The 20,303-nt window shown below is 35.6% G+C and overlaps 1 protein-coding gene across 3 annotated transcripts; it reads left to right on the top strand.

Annotated features, from left to right (window-relative positions):
- The first annotated feature begins 3,496 nt into the window (after nucleotides 1-3,496).
- Nucleotides 3,497-19,075, top strand: LOC147387608 (putative E3 ubiquitin-protein ligase RING1a). 3 transcript variants are annotated; one of them, XM_086420219.1, is made up of 10 exons: nucleotides 3,501-3,794; nucleotides 3,890-3,932; nucleotides 6,734-6,792; nucleotides 14,973-15,054; nucleotides 15,340-15,463; nucleotides 15,577-15,618; nucleotides 17,048-17,566; nucleotides 17,661-17,768; nucleotides 18,341-18,565; nucleotides 18,662-19,075. In XM_086420219.1, the coding sequence occupies exons 1-10, from the start codon at nucleotides 3,608-3,610 to the stop codon at nucleotides 18,707-18,709; spliced, it is 1,437 nt and encodes a 478-aa protein (XP_086276345.1). In that variant the 5' UTR covers nucleotides 3,501-3,607; the 3' UTR covers nucleotides 18,710-19,075. The 3 variants fall into 3 exon arrangements, with proteins under 3 accessions (XP_086276347.1, XP_086276345.1, XP_086276346.1); XM_086420220.1 differs by having other exon boundaries at nucleotides 3,502-3,794; nucleotides 15,340-15,460; XM_086420221.1 differs by lacking the exon at nucleotides 17,661-17,768 and having other exon boundaries at nucleotides 3,497-3,794.
- Nucleotides 19,076-20,303: the final 1,228 nt, after the last annotated feature.

Raw genomic sequence — 20,303 nt, 5'->3', positions numbered from 1 at the left:
TGTCATGTTTTTATACATATTTTATTTTTCATATGTCTAATATTTAGGGGAGGTTTTGTCGAATTTTTTTTAAAGATAAGAATAAGTATATTTTGAGTTTAAAATTATGTTATAATGTTTTTATTTAATAAAAACAGTAATTGTTACTTTTTTTTTAGCATAAGTTATTGAGTTATAATGTTAAAAAAACAATAATTATTACATATAAGGGTATTCTGATCATTTTAACAGAATTTAGAATAGTTTTCAAACACAAAACTCTGTGAGAAGTACTTCTGACAGTACTTCTCAGATTTTGCATCCAAACGTACAACAAGTATCTAGCTATTTCAGACTGTACTTCAAAAAATACTTCTGGGAGTACTTATGTTTTAAGTACTTCTGGCTCTTGTATCCACACGGCCCCTAATAATTTAGAGAATGCACAATTTCGAGATGTCTCAGTAATTGAATAAATCATATATTTTGGATTGCTATGTTTACTACTAGTATTGACTATTATAGAAAGTTTTTTTTTTTTTTTTCAAGTGTTAACTATAAAATATTTTTACAAAAAAATCAAAATAAAAAAAATCACATATATATTTTATATCGTAAAGGATTTATAATTTTTCTGACCCTTTATATTTGGATCTACATCCTGACTCACAAGTCATGGATCGGGTTGTGGACCCCACTCCCTTTAGCCCTCCACATAAAAATTGATTGAGATTTAATCTCCTTTTAAATCTCGAGGACTACTTTTAACTTTAAAACATTTTCTCTTCTCTTCCTTTCCAATAATATATTTCTAATTTCATTTTTTCCTTTTTTGCCATCTTTACTATGAATAACTTTCCAACTTTATTAGCTCTCCTATATTATACATTTTTTAATAAAACCATTCGAATTTTATTACCTTTCCTATTCTATCTCTTAACCCAAAAAGGATATCCGAGCAAACCATAATCTATGAGTTGTTTTGGAGTGACCTCATATTGTACATCTTGAATTTCTTTCCTCTTTTCTTCCTTTCTAAGAATATCTTTCCAATTTTATTATTTCCTTTTTTACCATCTTTATCCAGAATAGCCTCCAACTTTATAATCTTTCCTAAACTACATATTTTTCCAATAATATCTTTATAACTTTATTATCGTTATCCTCTTCTATCCCTAAAATCGAAGAAGATGCTTGAGCAAACTATAATCTATATATTAAAAAAAATGGTGGACCCCACTCCCTTTATCTCCCACATAAAGAGAGTTGAGATTTAATCTTACTATGAATCTCATGGATAACTTTTACTTTTTTCTTTTCCTCTTCTATTATTTCCCAAGATTATCTTTTTGACTTTATTACATTTTCTCTTTTAACAATTTTCAAGAATACCCCTCCAATTTTATTATTTTCCCTTTTCTCCTTTATTTTTTCAATAACACCCCTCTAAATTTATTTCACTTCCTCTTCTACACCTTTTTCCAATAATATCCTTTAAATTTCATTATTTTTCCTATTTTACCCCTTTAACCTATGACACGAGCAACTTTAGTCCATATATAAAACACAACAATGGATCTCACTTCCTTCCCCACCTAAAGATGGGTTGGAATTTAATACCGTTGTGTATATTGAGATATATTTTTTAAATTTTATTGGCTTTCATCTTTTCTTCATTTTCAAGAATGCCCTTTCCACTTGATTGATTTTCCTCTTTTACCCTCTTAACTCCAAAGAGGGTGCTCACATCAATAGGCACACGCATCTTTGAAAATCACATTTTACCTTTGAGTTTTAACTTTAACGGTACAGGATGTGCATATAAATGTGCACTTGTTCCCTATGATTTCAAGTGTATAACTATAAAAAAGTCTCCACTTACACTATTCTTAGATTTTTTATATAACTTATACGTGATATCCTATTTAGGGAACTAGTTTTGAAAAAAGGCGTAATTTATTGAAGCCCCCTATGACATATGTCCCCTGTCGTGGCATGGGCTAGAATCATAGATTTTTCCCCTCATGATACAAAATTGTACATCGCCATAAATATGTGCAATTGTGTATCGAGAGAAAAATAATCTATGATTCTAGCACATACCATGCCAGGGACGTATGTCAGAGGGGGCGTTAGAAAATCATTATTCTTTTGAAAAATGACTGCTACCAAGTAACTCCTCAAATATGTGATAAGATTAAATGCGCGATCTTGATGTTACAACCTAATCCTTACTAGTAGAGCAAATGAAACTGTAACCATTGTGAACCTACGTGCTTTGTGCATCACATGCAATTTTATTACTTAAGCCATACGTGTACGTGGGATTAAAAATCACCCCAACATTTTCAGATGAGTGGTACAAGATAGTGTGACTAATTTCCACCTTCTTCGATCATTTTGATGGAATGTACACTCTTAAATCTTCATCAATACTCTAATTTTGAAAAAGTATTGATTTCAACTAGAGGATTTTATATGTCTTAGTCGTTTTCGCTATTGTTATAGATATACGAGTCGTGACATGAAAGTTAGTTGTTAGGTCTCTCTTGTTTTGTATTGAAATCATGCCTTTTTAGGATATAATATGATGATTTCGTTTGATGCCTATTTTTATTTAGAGTCGTGATAATCTGACGTCCCCCTCTGACATGCGCCCCATCACACAATTGTAGATCATTTGTCTTGGGATACATATGAAAAAGATTTATGATACTGCATATCCCGAGGCAAATGATCTACAGTCATGTGGTGTCAAAAAATCATTATTCCTTTATTTATTTTTTTCATTATCGGAAAAATTCTTCTCGAGATTCACACCACACAAATCTCAGAAATCATGTAAATGGTTGGATGTAAGAATTACCATCTCAGGATATGATGATACTTTCATTTCAGGTAGCCAGTAGAAAAGGCTGCCAACTTATTACCAGATCCAAAATTACAAAGTTTGAAATTACGAGATTACCCTTAATCTGACGGTCCATGTAAAGTGAAGGACACGAGAAGAAGAAGGATAACAAGTGCACGTGCTTTTTCGCCGTCATATTTATTTTAGAGTAGGTATCCAGGACGGTGTTCCGTTCCTAACCAACGTCAGGTGGCATCCCATTTTATGCCACGTGGCATTTTGTTGACCCACCGACCAGCCACACTGAAAGGAAATCCAAGTTTGATGCGTTGAGCTTTCATCAAGAAATAAAAGAATAGCTTGCATAATACGACACGTGTCCCTTATAATAGTTCGATTGGTGATTGATTTAAGTATCATGTATGATTAAAAAATAAAATTTGATGATTAAAGAGTGATAGATCGAGATGATATCATGGGATAACATCAAGTATTTTATATAAATAGAACAGCAAATTTATATTTATATTTATATGACTGAGGTAAAAATGTGGAACGGTGGCTGGTTTGTACGACCTTCATATATTATTTGATGAGAACGTCTCGCATCAAACTTAGACGACTCCCCTCCCAAATTCCAACCTCTCTCTCCCTGTAAAAGAAGCCACACTCGACTCTCTCTCTCTCTCTCTCTATAAAGTCTAAACACACGCAAAAACAAGGAGAGGGAGAGCTCTTCTTGTGCGTGTGTGTCTGTGTGGCGTAAATTTCTCTGCAATGCCGGCACAGAAGCGCTCTTCTGAGAATCTGGACGAGGATTCTCAGCAACGCCACCACTTTCAAGAAGAAGAAGATGATGATGAAGAAGAGCGAGAACAGGAACCAGACGAAGAAGAACCAGACGAAGATGGAGAAGGAGAAGGAGAAGGAGAAGGTGAAGGTGAAGGTGAAGGTGAAGGAGGAGGTACGTGTCTCTGTAGAAGATGTTTGATCTCATCATCTAAGTTTGATTTCTCTTGTTGTCTGATCTTTCTCTATTGCTCTGGTTTGCTTTTTCAGATTCAGATGGAAGCGATTCCTCAAGCAGCGGAGATTCTGACGAGTACGTTTTTTCTCCATTTTTTTGGTCTTTAGATCCTTCCATTATTATTACAATCTGTTGTTTTTATCTTTCATTCTTGTTTATTTCGATCTTTCTCTCCATCTTATAATACAGAATTTCCTCTGTTTCATCTATCGGAGAAGGAGATTCTTGATTTCTTGTGTTAATTGAATCTCTATGTTTGGATCTTACTGATCGTGTTGATTCTTTCGACGCTTTAACTCTTCTTTGTGATTCTCTGCAGAAACATTGGTTGCATGTTTGGTTCTATACTCGCAGCTATACTTCCTGATTTATTAATTAAGTTCTTTTTATTTTTTTTCCTTATAATCAGTGTTTGAGAAATGTTTTAGCGGCGTTTATAAATCCATCAGAACTCAAATAATGAATCGAAGTTGCCATAATTGTAGTTCATCAAACCGATTTGTTGTTCTCTAAATTTTTTCTACTTTTTATTTGAAAAATCAACTTATTGTGTGATTCGAAGTTATATTTGGTCCATGTAGATTCTTCAGCAATATATTTGATTTTGATGCAAACTGATACATAAACATGCACGCCAATTACAAGGAATGAATGACCATTTCTGTTTTTCTTTATTATCTTTCCGCTAAGTATAGTCACAAAATTATTCAATGTTTTCCAAAAATTTATAAAATTTTCCAAAGCCTAATGATTTTCTGATTCGAGTATTTTCACTTGGTCCGACGTGGCAAGGGCACAGAACTGTTTATCAGTTTCTAGTGTATCCCGAAGCATCCCGAAAAAACCGATCAACATTTCTGTACCCTTGCCACGTCAGACCAATTACAATACTTGAGTGAGAAAATCACGGCTCTTTTCCAAATAAGGGACCAGCCAATTAAATTGATGAATTAATATGTGATTTATCTATTAATTGCAAAATAATGTAACATTTTTTTCCTTCAACCTCAATTTTATCTTCGTCAACCTTCAAATTTCAAGAACAATATACACTTTTATTTTCCTTTTTCTTTCGTTATTTGGGTTCAGTTCCTTTCCTTGTTCCACTTGTATTGGGTATTTTCTGATTTAGTTTTTTCCTCTTTTCCTTGGGTGGACTAACAAACCTTTCTCAAGTGATAAGAGATATTTATAGGCCATCCTTTCATTTGCTGTTTGTTGGGGGCTTTGAAAAGAGAGGCAGGGTGTTACAGGAAAATGAGAATTCCACGCAAGACGTGATTCTAAAGAATCTTGGGCCTTCTTCATTATTGATAAAAGCTGAGCAATGACTTAAAGGGTGTATCTTTTGAGGATTTTGTGTTCAAGTGGAACTCACTTTGTGCTTCTTAGTCGGGTTGGGCAGTTTTGGCCCTTTGTTTTTTTTTCTTTTTTTTCTTTTTTTTTTGGTTTCTTGTATTCTTGTTTTGGAGGCCACGGCCTCCCTCTAATTTTTTTTTAAATATTTATTAAAAAAAAAAAAAAACAATATGCACTTCTTGAGTGGTTGAAGATGATGAATTTTGATTAGAAACCCAAAAACATCATTTATATAATCCCCAAAATTTTCCCGATTATTTTAAGAAACTTTCCGGAAATGGAACTTATCCAAATTAGCCGAATTGTACCCTCGTCGCCGAATAATTGCCAAATCTGAACTTGATTACTGTGCCGCCAAGAGCTCATTTATACCTTTTCTTTTTTCACCACTTTTTAATGAGAATTGAAAAATATCTACTTTGGCTTACTCATGTCTGGCATGGGCTTTCAATTCGTGATACTAATTTTTATATTTAGCTATTTGTGCTCAAGTGAGACAATAAGAAGTTCTTCTATGTACTTCAACTCAAAAGTGAGGTTATAAATCCAATGTGGAAACCTAGGTAGTTGGAGGTCTTGGTAAGAGGCATCTCAAGGAAGTCAATAAGCTTTATTGAGATAATCGAAGATGTCATAATAGAGTCCAACTTTGAAGCGGGGTGGTCACTTCAAAATTTTGGAGGAAACCTCCTTGTAATTTTACATGTGGTTTTTTTGTATTTATTTCATGCCCCTACTTTTTGAAGCAGGATGGCCACTTCAAAGTTTTTTGGTCATAAATATATGGGCTTTGCATGAGAAGAGATTGTTAGCTATAGGGTAGCGTTAAATGAAGGTGCAGCAAATCTGGATAGGATTGCAATGATATATCCTCTTTTTATTGGGTTAATTTTGGAAAGGTACCACTAAAGTATTCCCGTAGTTCTCGGAAGGACATATTTTGTAAAGTGAGAAATGGAGATCGGCTGAGTTCTCTGGATGATTTATGATTTGTTGATACAACTTCGTGTCAACCTTTTTCATATTGGTACAGTGCTTTGGAGGTCCTTGGGTTATATATGTGGGCTTCAACATTCAGAAGAAATATTCACAAATCACAATTGATCTAGCAAAATTCATGGATGGTTTCAATGCGTTCAAGTGCTAATCAATTTGGTGGATGAAAAAGTTATGGATATGGAGGCTTAGAGGAGCCTTATTGATTACATATTGATTGGTTGTAAGACTACTTATCAAAACTAAAAGTACTAAAAATAAAATAAAATATTGCAAGGTCCTTGACATAACACATCTACACACTCATGCACACCATGATGTCTGTACTGGCAGCATATGAAATGCAGAAAATTGAGTTATGTACAGGTTGGATATGAGGAAATATTGGCTATTTCTGCTAAAAGCTTGTGTACATTTTATTTCTCTTGTCGACCTCATTGCATTTTGTGTCATTCACGTTTATGCCAATAATTTTATATATAATGTACCAACGTTGTTTATTGCATGCTGTTTGTTTGCAGATTTATAACGGTAAAATTATCAGAAATACGCAAAGAAGTACAATGCCCAATTTGCCTAGGTATGATCATTTGGATAGTTTCTTGCTAAGATTAGACATCAATAATGATTTTGCTAGTAAAAAATATCTTAGTGGTGAATGTATTTAACAGGGAAGGATAATTATTTTTCATTCCTCTTACATCATTTTTGACAGTGAGATATTATTTTAATAAGTATATCTTGTAAATAATGTAGTGTCAAATCAGAATAGTAAAACATCTCTGTAACATACCTTAGTTGCCGGAACCTTCTATCCTATGTCCCTCGTTGCTCCCAGAATCTCACACTTGCTACCACTTCCTCCCAGAATCTCACACTTGCTACCACTTCCTAAATTAGTTTACATATAACTCGTTTGCAACAGCTGCTTCCTCTAATCCGCATTCACTCTTGCTCCGTGCAACTAAGTACCATATATATAACCATGCACACATCATAATGTAAGATGGAACATATCTTATCTCCAACTCACCGCCACCAGTGGAGGTATGTGTCTCATGCAATGGAAGAACATTTCAGATATAAGTAATGAGTGATCTGAAATCCTCTTGTCTATGGATGACAATGTATTGTTTTTGGTTGTGATTTATAGGGCTTTCTTATTTTTTGTTGGGTTTTGTTAACATGTGCCCTAAGGGCACATGTTAAGCTGCATTAAACACATCTTGAAAATTGAATTTCCTACCAAAAATGCCTCCATTTTTTATACCAAAAATACCCTCAGATACTTATTTCCAAGGTGTAATTACTCGAGATGGATAAGGCAACCATTAGAACACTACTCTTATGGAATTTATGTATTCTTTGGATCACTTTACTTACTTTGAGAGACCCATCCTCACTTGGGTCTTTTGCTTAATCTGCATCAACATAAGTTGAGATGCGTATCCTGATGTCTAAAACCAAAACTATGTCAATTGTTGTCTATTTCACTTTTGCTTGTATTCTACCTTCTTATTTCATAATTTTTAGATGTGAAACCTCATCGATAGGGAATTTTAGTGGGGAGGGGCACCCCTCAATTGTGGAAGGGCTCCAATGGCTTGATCATGCTTCACAAACGCATCAATGAGCTGGTCAAAAAACATGTCTCAATACTTGGTTTTAGTCAGCCATGACTCACCTTTTTTATCATCTTTGACTTGGCCTTGACTTGGGCTTTGCCTTGCTTTTGAATCACATTGGCTAAGGCCCGGATCATCCAATTCAACTTGGCTTTGGTGCCAGACAGTTCAGACTTTGAGTGTCTTAAAACCAAGCTTGACAAGGAAGAAGTTATAAATTCCTATGCATTACCTTGACGGGAGTACTGTTTGTTCATGTCTACATTATTTTTGTAGCAGAGGAAAATAACATGTATCCATTATTTAAGTATGCCATCTAGTATTGATGGTTAAATACTTAAATTAGCCCTTGTAATTTATACCTAATTAAGAAGGGAGGTAGCCCTCATGATGTTAGTGTATTTTTTTTATATATCTTCTCTCTTAATGATTCGATTACAATCCTTGCTAATTTGTAATCGAGATGGATTGGTTGGCCGAGTTCATTGTTAAATCTCTAGAACCGTGATCAAAATCCTTTTGATTTGGGAGGATTTGACACTATAGCCAAATTACTGAAAATGGGGCAGAAATCTAGCCTTGACTGGGGTCTAATTGGATATTTAGATCAATCAACCTGGCACAGCTGAGGTCTTCTTTGGGGCCATGATCCATATGCAATGGGCCATAAGAGAAGCTTCCAGCATATATTGTTTGAGGTCCAAAAGTTCCTAATTTTAGTTTATTCGTAGTTTCTACTTTTACATCTAGACAATTTCCAAATTTATCCAGTTTCTATTTTTGTTGAAGTCTAGGCGTCGAGAAGCTTTTATTTATTTATTTATTTTTCTGATTTATTTCGTTGGAATGTTGTAGGACTTATGATTCCGAAAGTTAATTAGTATTAAGAAAATAACTCCACCTATGTAATGTTTCCTACACTACATCGCTGGTCCTAAGCTGGATAAAGGAGGAATACATCAGGGTTGGCACCTGGTGGACAAACTGTGCCATCCCCTAACATGAATCAGGATCCTTTTCATTGGAGTAAAAAATTAGTCCAGCTGACAGTCTTTGATGTGGATGCTAAATTAAGAATAGGAAAATCCAATGAGTCAATGTTATAGAAGTCTTTCCAAGTATCTGTTTCATGTTTTAACAAGTTTAAGTGTATAGAAGAGTTTTTGAAAGCTGATATCCAGGTCCAGGTCTGTACCCCTGTATGCTAGTTCTTTTAGAAGTTAATGAAGAAAATTAATTTATATTTAGCTGATTTATTGGCTGCTTTCTGTCAGTTACGAAGCTTTCTTAGAGTGGAAATCACTTGCCAAGAAGTTTCTGGTTGCTCATAAACTCCTTATTCTGCAATGATACAATACCGAAGAGAAAGGAGGAAAGAAAGAAAAAAAGGAAAATTAAAGGAGGGTAGAACCTAAAATGGCATCCTGCAAGAACAAATTGATAGGAGGAGGAAAATGAAACTTGAAAGTAGAAACATTTCTATTGTGGAACTAGATAATAAATTGTGTTAAAAAGTGCACAAAGAGGTCATAAGGTTTCAAATATGCAAAAGTAACTCGTAAAGAAATTTGTTTGTGTAGCAATAATCCAGAAGGTCCTTGAAGAAAAAGGTATATCACTATTGGACTTTGCAATGGATGAGAAGAATAAAAACTTAGAGGTAGAAGTCGCTGAAAAGGAAGCCAATATGTATCCGTAGAGATAGAGAGACTAGGAATCTTTTGAGGCTGTTTACATAGATAAACTAATACCTTCAACATACATGGGTTTTGGGGGAACCAACTTAACAACGAGGTTGAATATAAGACAGCAGTGACTACAATGAATGCCTTTAGCTATTACATGGTCCCATATTTATAGTATCATTGTGACACGTGCGTCAAGTCACTCTTTGTACAAGGCAAGTGGGGCATATCAACATCAATTTGATAGTGCAAGTCTCCTTTAGTTGTTTTCCAACTGTTAGCACCCTTTGGGCATGTCTTGTCTTGTCAGACTTCATGCTCTGGTTGGTGTGTATCTTGTCTGCGCCAGGTCTGTCATAGACTCATAGCATTTATTTTTTGTGTATCATGCAGCCACGTCAGTCCCCATGTCTTTGGGTTTCTGTCCAATTAGTAGTGCTTGCTGTTACTATCTACATTTGTGTGCAATAGTATAGGTCAAAGGCGGCTTTAGGGAACAAGATTCATGCAGCTAGCCCCAAAATAGTTGGGATAAGGCCATTGATCCAAAAAAAGAGAAAAAAGAGGAAGAACAAAGAAAAACTTGGAACAAGGATTCGATGCTGATGATGACTACTTCCAACTGAATTTTTGTCCAACTGTTGAGCTTCATACTTTCAAGAGTTTTATCTATTTGTTTCTGGAAGAGTAACATCTCTTTGAGGGAACGGAGCGAGCAACTCATGAAGTTATCATCTCTATTCCGGGTTTTCTCTTTTTCTGGTGTAACACCTTCAAAGAGTTCAAAGGGGTCTTCTTTGAGGATTTTCTTGTTTGCTGGGATAGGGTGTGTATTATTTCTGGGGTGATTTGTTGTTGTTGTAGTTGTTGTCGTTGCTTCTGTTTTGTTGCTTTTCCACTTTGTGTATCTTTTCTTTTGCTGGTTATCTCAACCATGCTAAGGAAATTTATCTACAAAAAAAGTAATATATCTCTATTATGAGTCTGTTCTAGCACTGCCGTACTGGAATATCTTAATTCTATAAATTTCCTCAAATTGGGGAAAGGTACAACTACATGGAGTTCATGAATGGGATCAATTCCCGTGAGGTTACAATCAAGTAAGATCACAAACAGGTACTGACCCCGAAACACCAGTGGAGGATAACCATTTATAACTCCCCTACCTAAAAGGAGTAGTGGAATTGTTATCATACATCGCAGATAAATGGGTGTATATTTTCCAGTTATAAATTGCCAATCTTGTGATATGTTCCAATCTGCTGCCTTTTTTTTCTCCATATTGCACAAGGCATCTCTATGGTAAGAATGATATATTGAAGCCTTGGTCTTCAATTTGAATGACAAAGAGATTGTTAATAGATAAATCTGGGTACATGACAGAGGATCTGCCAAAGGGATTAAAATTAGTTGGGGTCCCACTATAAGAACAGTTAAATGGAAACCATCATTGATATGGACAGATGCCAGTGAAGACAGAAGAACACATTGGAATAAAATAGTCATCTGGGCCATGTGGTTCGACTTATGAAGTCAAATGTCTAAGAATTGGAGATATACGTATGATGGTGGACAACATATATTATGTACTGGAGGTGGTGGACAAATTTTGAAGGTCAACCAGTAATCTTCCGATGATTTTTTTATTCTAAAGGCACAAAACTGATGGTCCATAGGGTGACAAGGTGTAGGAAGCAGCAGTGGCCATCAATGTTCCTTATTAATTTATATTTCTTTTTGGTAAGTAATTTCTCTAAAAATGGAAAAAAAAGGAATTTTAATGTTGCTCAATTCCTTGCAGTAGATACACTTTGGATAACAGAAAGATTCGTTTGACAGTTGGATTTTATAAACCATTAAAATAGGTTATTTTTGTAGTTGATTGATTTGATTCTCTTAAATATTCAATGAAAGCTGGTACTTTGATCAAGGTTTGAATGTTTTTCAAGTCAGGTCATTCGTGTGTTTTGGTATGAAGTCTCAATTGAAGCTTTAGACAGTTGATTTTGAGATATCGTCCCCTTTGGTATCTTGTACGTATTCCGATTAGTGGTTGAGCGAATAAGACAACTTCAAAGTGAATCTGTTATGTGAAGGATGTGTTATGGCCTCTGGCTGCTTTCCTGTTGAGGGAGGCTCCTTTGTTATGGATGATCTAGAAAGACTATGAACTTGAGGAAAGGCTGCTCAGCTGCTGTAAAGACATTGAGACTAGAGCTTGGTAGTGCTAGGAGGAATGCAAGTAAATGGCTCTCGTCCCCTAGTAAATTCAGTGCATAGGCATGAACCTATCCAATACTCATTCTTCAATCTGGGGATCTTTAGATTTGTGAGATCGTGCCAGTCTATGGATACATTGCCATATAAAGCTATTCCTATGTCTACTCTATCCTTATTGGCATGTGTATAGGCCAGGGGCGGAGCAAGGATTTTTGGTCAGCGAGGGCTAAGTCTAACTATAATCGGCTGATAATCTTGGTTTCTTTTTCTGGCAACTATTTCCTCGTCGGCAATCCCAATCACTTGCTGAGACAAGCTCTCCTCCTATTTCTGCACTGCTTCCGGTTGATGGCTATTATGCCTCTTCCTGCTCCTTTGACTTCTTCGACTCGTCTTCCAGCTCAAACTCAAACTCATAAGCCAACACTCCTATTCCGGGTAGTGTTGTTTATAGTCCTTTGCTCTTTACAAACCCCTGACTCGTTCATTCACTCGCTTGGATTCAGTCTCGTTCGGTTGTTGATTAGTTCATCGGTAGTTGGTTAGATAGTCGTGGTTGGGTTATTCACTTGGAGTTGCTTGGTAACTTCCTGGCATTATTCAGCTTTCTCGGGTGTTGGGTAGTTGCTCGGGTGGTGTATTGTATTGTGGTTGGTTGTATTAGTTGATTCACAAAGTGAATGTTGTATTCGTCAATGTAATCGAAGGTTGGCCAATAATCCCTATAAGAGTGATATAAGATTCCCACTAAAATCATAGGTGTTTGGACTTAATTTATTTATTTTTGGCCTAGGCTTGATATCCCCGAGGGATTGGATGTGAAGAAATTAAAAGCTCAAAACAATCTCTTTTGACGGCTAAAATGGTAAGAAATGCCTTACCATGGCAACATGTGATTAGATATTATGCCAACGACACTTAAAGCTACGGGCGCAACTTGGTCCAGTTCAAACCGAGAACTGAACCAAACCGATATCTTTGGGTTGGTTTGGAACAAGTTGCGGTTTGGTTTTGGGTTAAGAAAATAGAGAAAAGATCAATTTGGTTCGGTTCTCGGTTCAAAGCTTGTATAGAACCGAACCAAGCCGAGAACCAAACCTTTATGTAGTAATTATATATATTAATTTATTATAAATTATTTTAAGAGTTAAGACATATTACTGACTTTTTTATGGATAAATTAATGATTTATTATATGAAAATCTATGTTTATTATTCATTTTTCCCCCCATTAAAAGTATGTTGTTTCCAAGCAGGTTTATCGATTATTGGCAACCCATAGAACCAAACCAAAACACACCAAACCAAACCGATGTTAGTTTGGTCTGGGTTGGTTTGGTTCCATTGGCATTTTGGTTCGGTTCTGGTTCTTATTTAGTGGAACCAACAAGGTTGGTTGTTATTTAGAGGAATCGATCCAATTTGTCCCCAAATTGAACCAAGTTGAATGCCTACTTAAAACTGTAATAATAGGTAAACTCTTCCACAATTTGGTCTCCTCTTCCCCTGAACACAATAACTTACCGATTTTTTTTAGAAAGGTTAATAAAAACTAAAGGTGAGGAATCTCAAGTAATTGTACATTAGTGTTTGAGAAGATTGAGGGCTCAAGACCAAGGACTATATTTCATCGGTTTGAAAAACATAGGGGTATCTTTAATATAAATCAAAACCTGAAGGGGGAGGGAGAGGACAAAATCACCGTTTCTTGGAGAGATTTACTAGGCAAACCTCGCCATTGCATGTTTATTACAAAAACTCCCTTTCTGAGAACTCTTAAGGGAATCCTATTTTATCAAGTTTGTTACCTAACAAACTTTGGAGTGGGGCCCACATTATTTTAAAATATTAAATAACTATTATATCCTTGTGGCTTTAAATCAAATTCCTATTATATCTTCTCTCTCTTCTCAATATTTATTCTCTCCTAAAACCATGAATCAAACCCATCTATATATATATATATATATATATTATATTATATTAAATATGAGTTTTATCATGAAATCTAGAAGGTTTTGGCATTAGATTGCCAATGTGGCTGTGTCGGTTCAGTCATGATTTTGGGAGCGATATATGATATTGAGAGGAGAGAGGATATAATAGGTATTTGATTTAAAGAATGAGCGTATTTATAGCTATTAAGTCTTTTAAAAGAATGCGGATCCCGCTCTTAGGGTTTGTTGGATAACAAACTTGGTAAAGTAAGGTTCCCTTGGAGTTGTCAAGGGAGTTTTTGTAACAAAAATTCAACAGGCAACAGTGAAGTCTTTCCGGTAAACCTCTTTCTCTCTTTAACTTTAGAGGGAGCTGCAAGTCGTCAATTTCAATAATACATGGAGTATCTCTAGTAGCAGTTAAAATGTAGGGGGCTATTAATCATAGGTTTTTTTCCCCCAAAAAGTCAGCAGGGGCTATATAGCCCCACTTGTCCCTTAGTGGCTCCACCCTTGTGAAACACATTGAGAGCTAAAGAATGCTGTTTTGTAGTTAGATAGTTTGAAACACTTTTGTAATAACTTCAAAATGATCCAGAAAATGATTAAGAAGTTCAAAAAGTGGGCGTTTTGAACTCCTATCCAACTGATTTGGTAGTGTCAGCCATGTGGTTGTTGATGCTGCTGTGCAAAGGGGACAGGTACTTATGATGATCTAAGTCAGGTTGTGATAGATTGGATTCCTGTACAGTACATAACTATTCCAGTTCCGCCGTTTTTTAGTAAGAGAAGATTCTATGCATGTACACTGTATAATTCATTTGTTATCAGAGTATACAATCTATTATTCTTTTTATTAAATAAAGACACCTAATCTTGTCTTACTTAAAATATATACTACTGTTGAAGGAACTTTCAATGATCCAGTATAGGCTAAATTGCCTCTTGCTTATATGAACAACATAGAACCATCCCCTCATTTAATATGGTCCTCACTTGTTATCTGGCCCACATTTTTATTTGCATTATATACTATCTTTTTTATTGTTGTTACTTTTTGTTTGTGTTATTATGTTGGTAAATATATTGTTGTGTTGTTTGCAACTTCTGAAAATATTGGGGTTGATGGATTTCTATTTCTTATTATTTTCCTTAAAAGTCTGATCAATATTAGTAGCATTGCTGATGAGTCAGCTTCACTGGGTTTGTTGAAGATCTGACTTACACATTGTATACTGTTTTTCTATGAAAGAATAACTTTTGTTTTACTCATTACTTCTTTCATGTCTCTAGGTATTATTCGGAAGACGAGAACTGTAATGGAATGCCTTCATCGTTTCTGTAGGGAATGTATTGACAAATCAATGCGGCTTGGGTACGTTGAAAAGTATCCGAGCCTTTTCTTTACTTGATTCACAACTTCATACTCATTATATCTTGACCCACTGCAATGACTAATCTTATAAATAGTTCACAGTTATGTTTCCCGGATTCTTTCAAAATAGGTTTTGGATCCATATTGGATACTTCAGAATTAATGTAGATGTTGTCCCCATGTCCATATTGGATTTGAGTAACCTAGGTTGGCATGGCAGTTTATACGGTGGATCTGTGAGCTATTAATCTTTCTTAATGAGACTCTAATCAAATTTTTTCCCAGGAACAATGAGTGTCCTGCTTGCCGCACACATTGTGCAAGTCGACGTTCTTTGAGAGATGATCCAAATTATGATGCCCTAATTGCAGCTTTATATCCGGACATTGACAAGTATGAGGAGGAGGTAGTAAGTGAATCGCATCATCTATATTCTACTTAAATTTATTTCATATTGGAACATTATTTACTGTGGTTTTGCATTTTAATTAGCTCATTTTGGCTGTGAATCTCTGGCTGCAGGAACTGGCTTTTCGTGAAGAGGAAAAGACTCGCAATAAGATGGTAAGAATACACATATTTATGCTTACACACAAACATGCATTCATCATCATTTTTACATAATCACGTATTTTTGTTTTTTGATAAGTGATAATTCCCTATTCCAATTGACGACTCATCTCAAAATTCATATAAAAAGTTGACTCAAACTTTCTGTTTTATTTTTTTTTGCTTATCGTGGGCAATGTTTTCAGAAGCTAAGGCGTGAGGCAAGGCGCAGTGATTGCCAGAGCCTTGAGGCGTAAGCCTCACATGCATGATATTTTAAATAAGTAATATAACAATCCACACAATCGAATTTCAAGTTTTTATCATTACAATAAATAATAATATAAAATATTATCACTTTATATTATTAAATATTTCTATTTTAGCGAATTAGAAATATTTTTTGAATAGTTGAAAGTCTCTACGATAAATAATTTTTTATATTTACTGTAAAACTACAATTAAATAAATTTTTTCCAATAATTTCATCTGTATAATACTAAATACCAACTTAACTCAACGATTTTCTTTGTATAAATTACTATTTTGTATTCAACTTCATGCCTATTTTTTCCAATTATATTGCATACTAAGAATAAGAAGAATGATGAATAAATTTTATTTAAAAAAAATTATGTGAGGCGTATGCCTTTTATATGCTTCATGGTTTGAGGCGTATGCCTTTTATGTTCTTCATGGTTTGAGGAGTAGGCCTGAGCTGCTTTAGGGTTTTAACCTTACGCCTTATGCGTTTTTAATAAGCCTCATCTCGAGGCGCACCTCGAGGCGTAAGCCTCACATGCCTCTGAAAACATTGATCGTCGATATCCCCACCCTTTGGGTGAGACTAATCCCACAGTCACACGCATGACCCTCTTGGAAAGTCCTATGTGCAACTGGTTGAGTTGAGGGTCAACCGAACCTTGAAGGGTGGCCCCAAGGAATTCATTGCTTTGTGGGGTTTTGAATACTTGACCTATCCTTCCTGAGGAGCTTATCAAGGCTTGGCTTGCCACTAGGCCAACTCCTTGGGGTTAAGTTGACTCGCCTGTTTTTCAAGAAGCTTCACAAAAACCAATGGGAAAAAGGCATTCATTGTTATAAACCCAGAGATTCAAGAATCCTAATGTAACATTAGCCCTTCGTTTTACGTGTCAAAATTTGAAATATTGATGATTCTAACCTTTTTGGTCAAGAACCTTTTCAGAAACCAGTTGGCATTGATGTGTTCGTAAGGCTATCCTTTGTTTTGAGGGCCCAAAATTCACAACCCATCCATGCAAGAACATGTGCATTTACATACATACATGTACCTGTAAAGCTTCTGTTGCTTCAGTCTCTCATCTTAGATACACACACGCGCAGGCACATTTACACACAATCTACCCATGTACCTATGAAGCCTCTGTTGCTTCAGTTCCTTATTTTAGGTTTTGTTGGACAGATCCAAGCATCTATTGCCCAGACTGTTCGACGACAATCTGAAGCACTTGGTAAGAGACGCACCACAGCCAAAGCTGTAGCTGCATTTATGAGAAGATCACAGGGGCAGTATCGACGAGGGAGAAGTAGTAGAAACAGTCGAGGCACTGATCCTCAAGGATCCGATGATGATGACGATGGAAATGGTAACGACGGAGGTAGAGATTCATCTTCTGCTGATGAGCGCTGTTCGGATGTCAAGCATAAAAGGTGCAAGAGATGGCCAGGATCGAGGTCCTCTCAGCCTTCTCCCAATGCCGATGGAGGCTTCGATGAAAATGATGATTTAGAAGTTAGCAGAGAAAGCACGGGTGCGTCTCCTGGCTTTGTCGGGAACATAGAAATGCTTGCATGGGGCAAGGGAGGTGCACGGAGTCATACCCGATATGGCAGTTTAAGTGGTAGCAATGGTAAGAATGGAAGGAACAGCCGTCTAGCCAAGTTGATAGATTACCTCCGAATCTTGGAGGAAAATGACAAGGTATATAACATTAGTCTTATGGATTATTTGCTTCTTTGATTTCATTTGCACTTCACTGACATTACGGGCCGACTCTTCTGGATCCTGTATTCAGTTGGACGTACATCTCACACTTGTTTCTTTGGATGAACAAAGTATACCAAATTTGTTGCGTCCGTATCTTTGCTGCCGGCCGACATTGTCAGTTCGGCAACTATGTGGAGTAAAATTCCTCTTCCATCACCTTATTTATCTTGTTCTAACTTTGGTATTCTAAGCCTTGGTTTAAAATATTGGAATGCATCGGTCAATACGTATCGGTATTAGTTGAGACTGATACGATACATTGACCACAAAACATTTATTGTTTCGGGAATGTGTCGAGTATGTATCGGTTTTTTCATTAACAGAAAAATTCAATCAATATGATATTTTAAACTTGTACCAAGGGTCTGTATAATTGCCCAGAAAATCGTTTTCACGATTTTCTTGAGAAAACCGATTGCTTGAGAATGGTTCTTGGAAAATGATTTCCCTAGAGAATGTTTGCCTTTGTTTGATTGCATGTGGGAAGATGACAGCGTTTTCCAATTCTGTTTGATTGCTAGGAGTGTGTGTTCAGATGAAAACTTGGTTTCTCGGGGAAAATGATTTTCCTACAAAAAATGCAATCAAACACTAGCGAATTGCATTTTCCTCCCGATTTTCCCTCATAACCATACTAACCCTAAGTTTTTTTTTGGATTCCTTTGCTTTTATTCAAAGTTGTGTTACTGATGCACGTATTGTGTGCAGTATGTTGCTCTTGAGACGTCGGTGCAAGCGGAAGACATTGAAATGGTAGTAATAAATGAGCCTCATTTTACCCCTGAAAACCATGAATCCATGCTCAACCCATCGACCTCCATGGGTGAACCAATTCCCAATGCTGATCCTTGCAAAGATGAGCAACAAATATTGGAAGCACAAGAAACTTTGGCGGGGCTTCAAGCTAATTGCACTTCTAGCCAGGGCCATCTGGTGAGATCTCTGTTCCTGAAATAAAATCAGATATAGTTAGTTTCAACTCGTCTCATGCTCATGTTTTTGCATTCTGTCCTTCTATGCCTTTTCCAGGTTCTGGCATATCGGCTGAAGGCGTCGAAGTCAGGAAACTCAAGTTGATTATGTTCTGTTTCTGAAGGGGGGAGGTGTATATAAATATATACAACTGAAGACAGGTCAATCCAATTTCTGATGCAGCATTGTTCTTTCCAAACTCCTATTTAAAGCTATTGCGAATCAATTTGAGGGTGCAGGCGAGTTAGATAAATACATAGAATTTACAAATTTAAGTTTACATGACATTTTCTCCATTTCCGTATCAATCCATCCCAAATTCCTGATGGTGAACCCTAATACTTCGACATATTTGTCAGTAAGTTGTGGTACCAATCGGTTGGATACCAGTGATTCAGACCTGAATAAAAGGGTTGGGTTTATTATGACTCCTTAGAAATATTTTTAAATAAATGAATTCTGGTTAGAAAATTTTGAGGTTGAATTTTACATTAAATTCTGCCCTATTTTTATTAGATACTCTATTTTACTTTTTTGCAATGAAACTTATGAAATCCATGTTTCTAAGTAAAACGATTTTCTTGTGAAAATGTTCTCTTTTAAGGTATCTAAGGAGGAAAATTTGCAAATGTCTGCAACTTTTCAACTTGATATTGTCATCATTATCAAAATCTTATCCTAAAAATTCGTGGATTGCTAGATGTCTTGCATTGGCTAACTATAGGGCTGCAACTTGGGTGAGCCAAACCTGAACCCGTTGGGTTGAACCTGATCATGGGTCAGGTCTGGAAATAGTTAGCTTGGGTTCAGGGCACAGGTATTATATTTTGAAAGTATTTAACGTGTATGCTTTTGTGTTTTCTATATATAAAAAATAATGTGTGATTATTTTCATTAAATAAATAATTTCTTTGTTATTAATGCTTTTGTTTAAGTGTAATTCCATATTGTCATGCAATGATTATGTTTAACAATTTTAAAAAATTTCTTTCATTGAAAATTGCTATAAACAATAAACATGATTATTTTAGTTAAACTTCTTATCCTTGCTTATAAGTTTATGTATATAAAATTTTGAAACACATTTTTAAGTTCTTTTAGATGCCAATCATCTTTACATAAACCCTTATCAATATTCAATACTAACTTACCAAGTATCAACGAGGAGTGAATTAACCTGGCCACCCCGAAAAACCCAACCAGCCTGACTTGTGTTGGGTTCGGGTTGAGCATTTCATGCCCAAGGTTGAGTTGGATAAAGATATTTATTTCCCGTCTCAGAACTGTAGTAAGAGTAACAAAATTATAGGTATTTTAAACATTATTAGAAGGTAAGTCTAGATTGATTAAGATGGATGGTTGAGATTTGTCATTCCCAATTTTTTTTTTTTTTTTTTTTTTTGGGGATAAGGTTCTGATGATGATGATGAGGATGATGAATGGTTGAAATTTATCACTTTGGTCTTAAATTTTAGATCTTATAATTTATTTTCTCATCAATAATGATACATAACCTTCATTATCACTTTGATAATGAATGATATTTAAACCTCCAAATTTTTTTCCTAATGCCTTCATCAACGTCAAAGTTTGCTTTGATTGTTAGTTCTTTCATACTATTTGTGTCTAAGGGCATGTTTGATTGCAGAGAAAAAATTAATTACCAAATCATTTGTCAGGAAAATCTTTTTTTTATTGT

This window comes from Akebia trifoliata, chromosome 13 (genome assembly GCF_017979445.1).
Source record: "Akebia trifoliata isolate Shusen 1 chromosome 13, ASM1797944v1, whole genome shotgun sequence".
NCBI lineage: Eukaryota > Viridiplantae > Streptophyta > Magnoliopsida > Ranunculales > Lardizabalaceae > Akebia > Akebia trifoliata.
The sequence above is the reverse complement of the archived record's forward strand: the minus strand, read 5'-3'. Positions and strand labels throughout refer to the sequence as shown.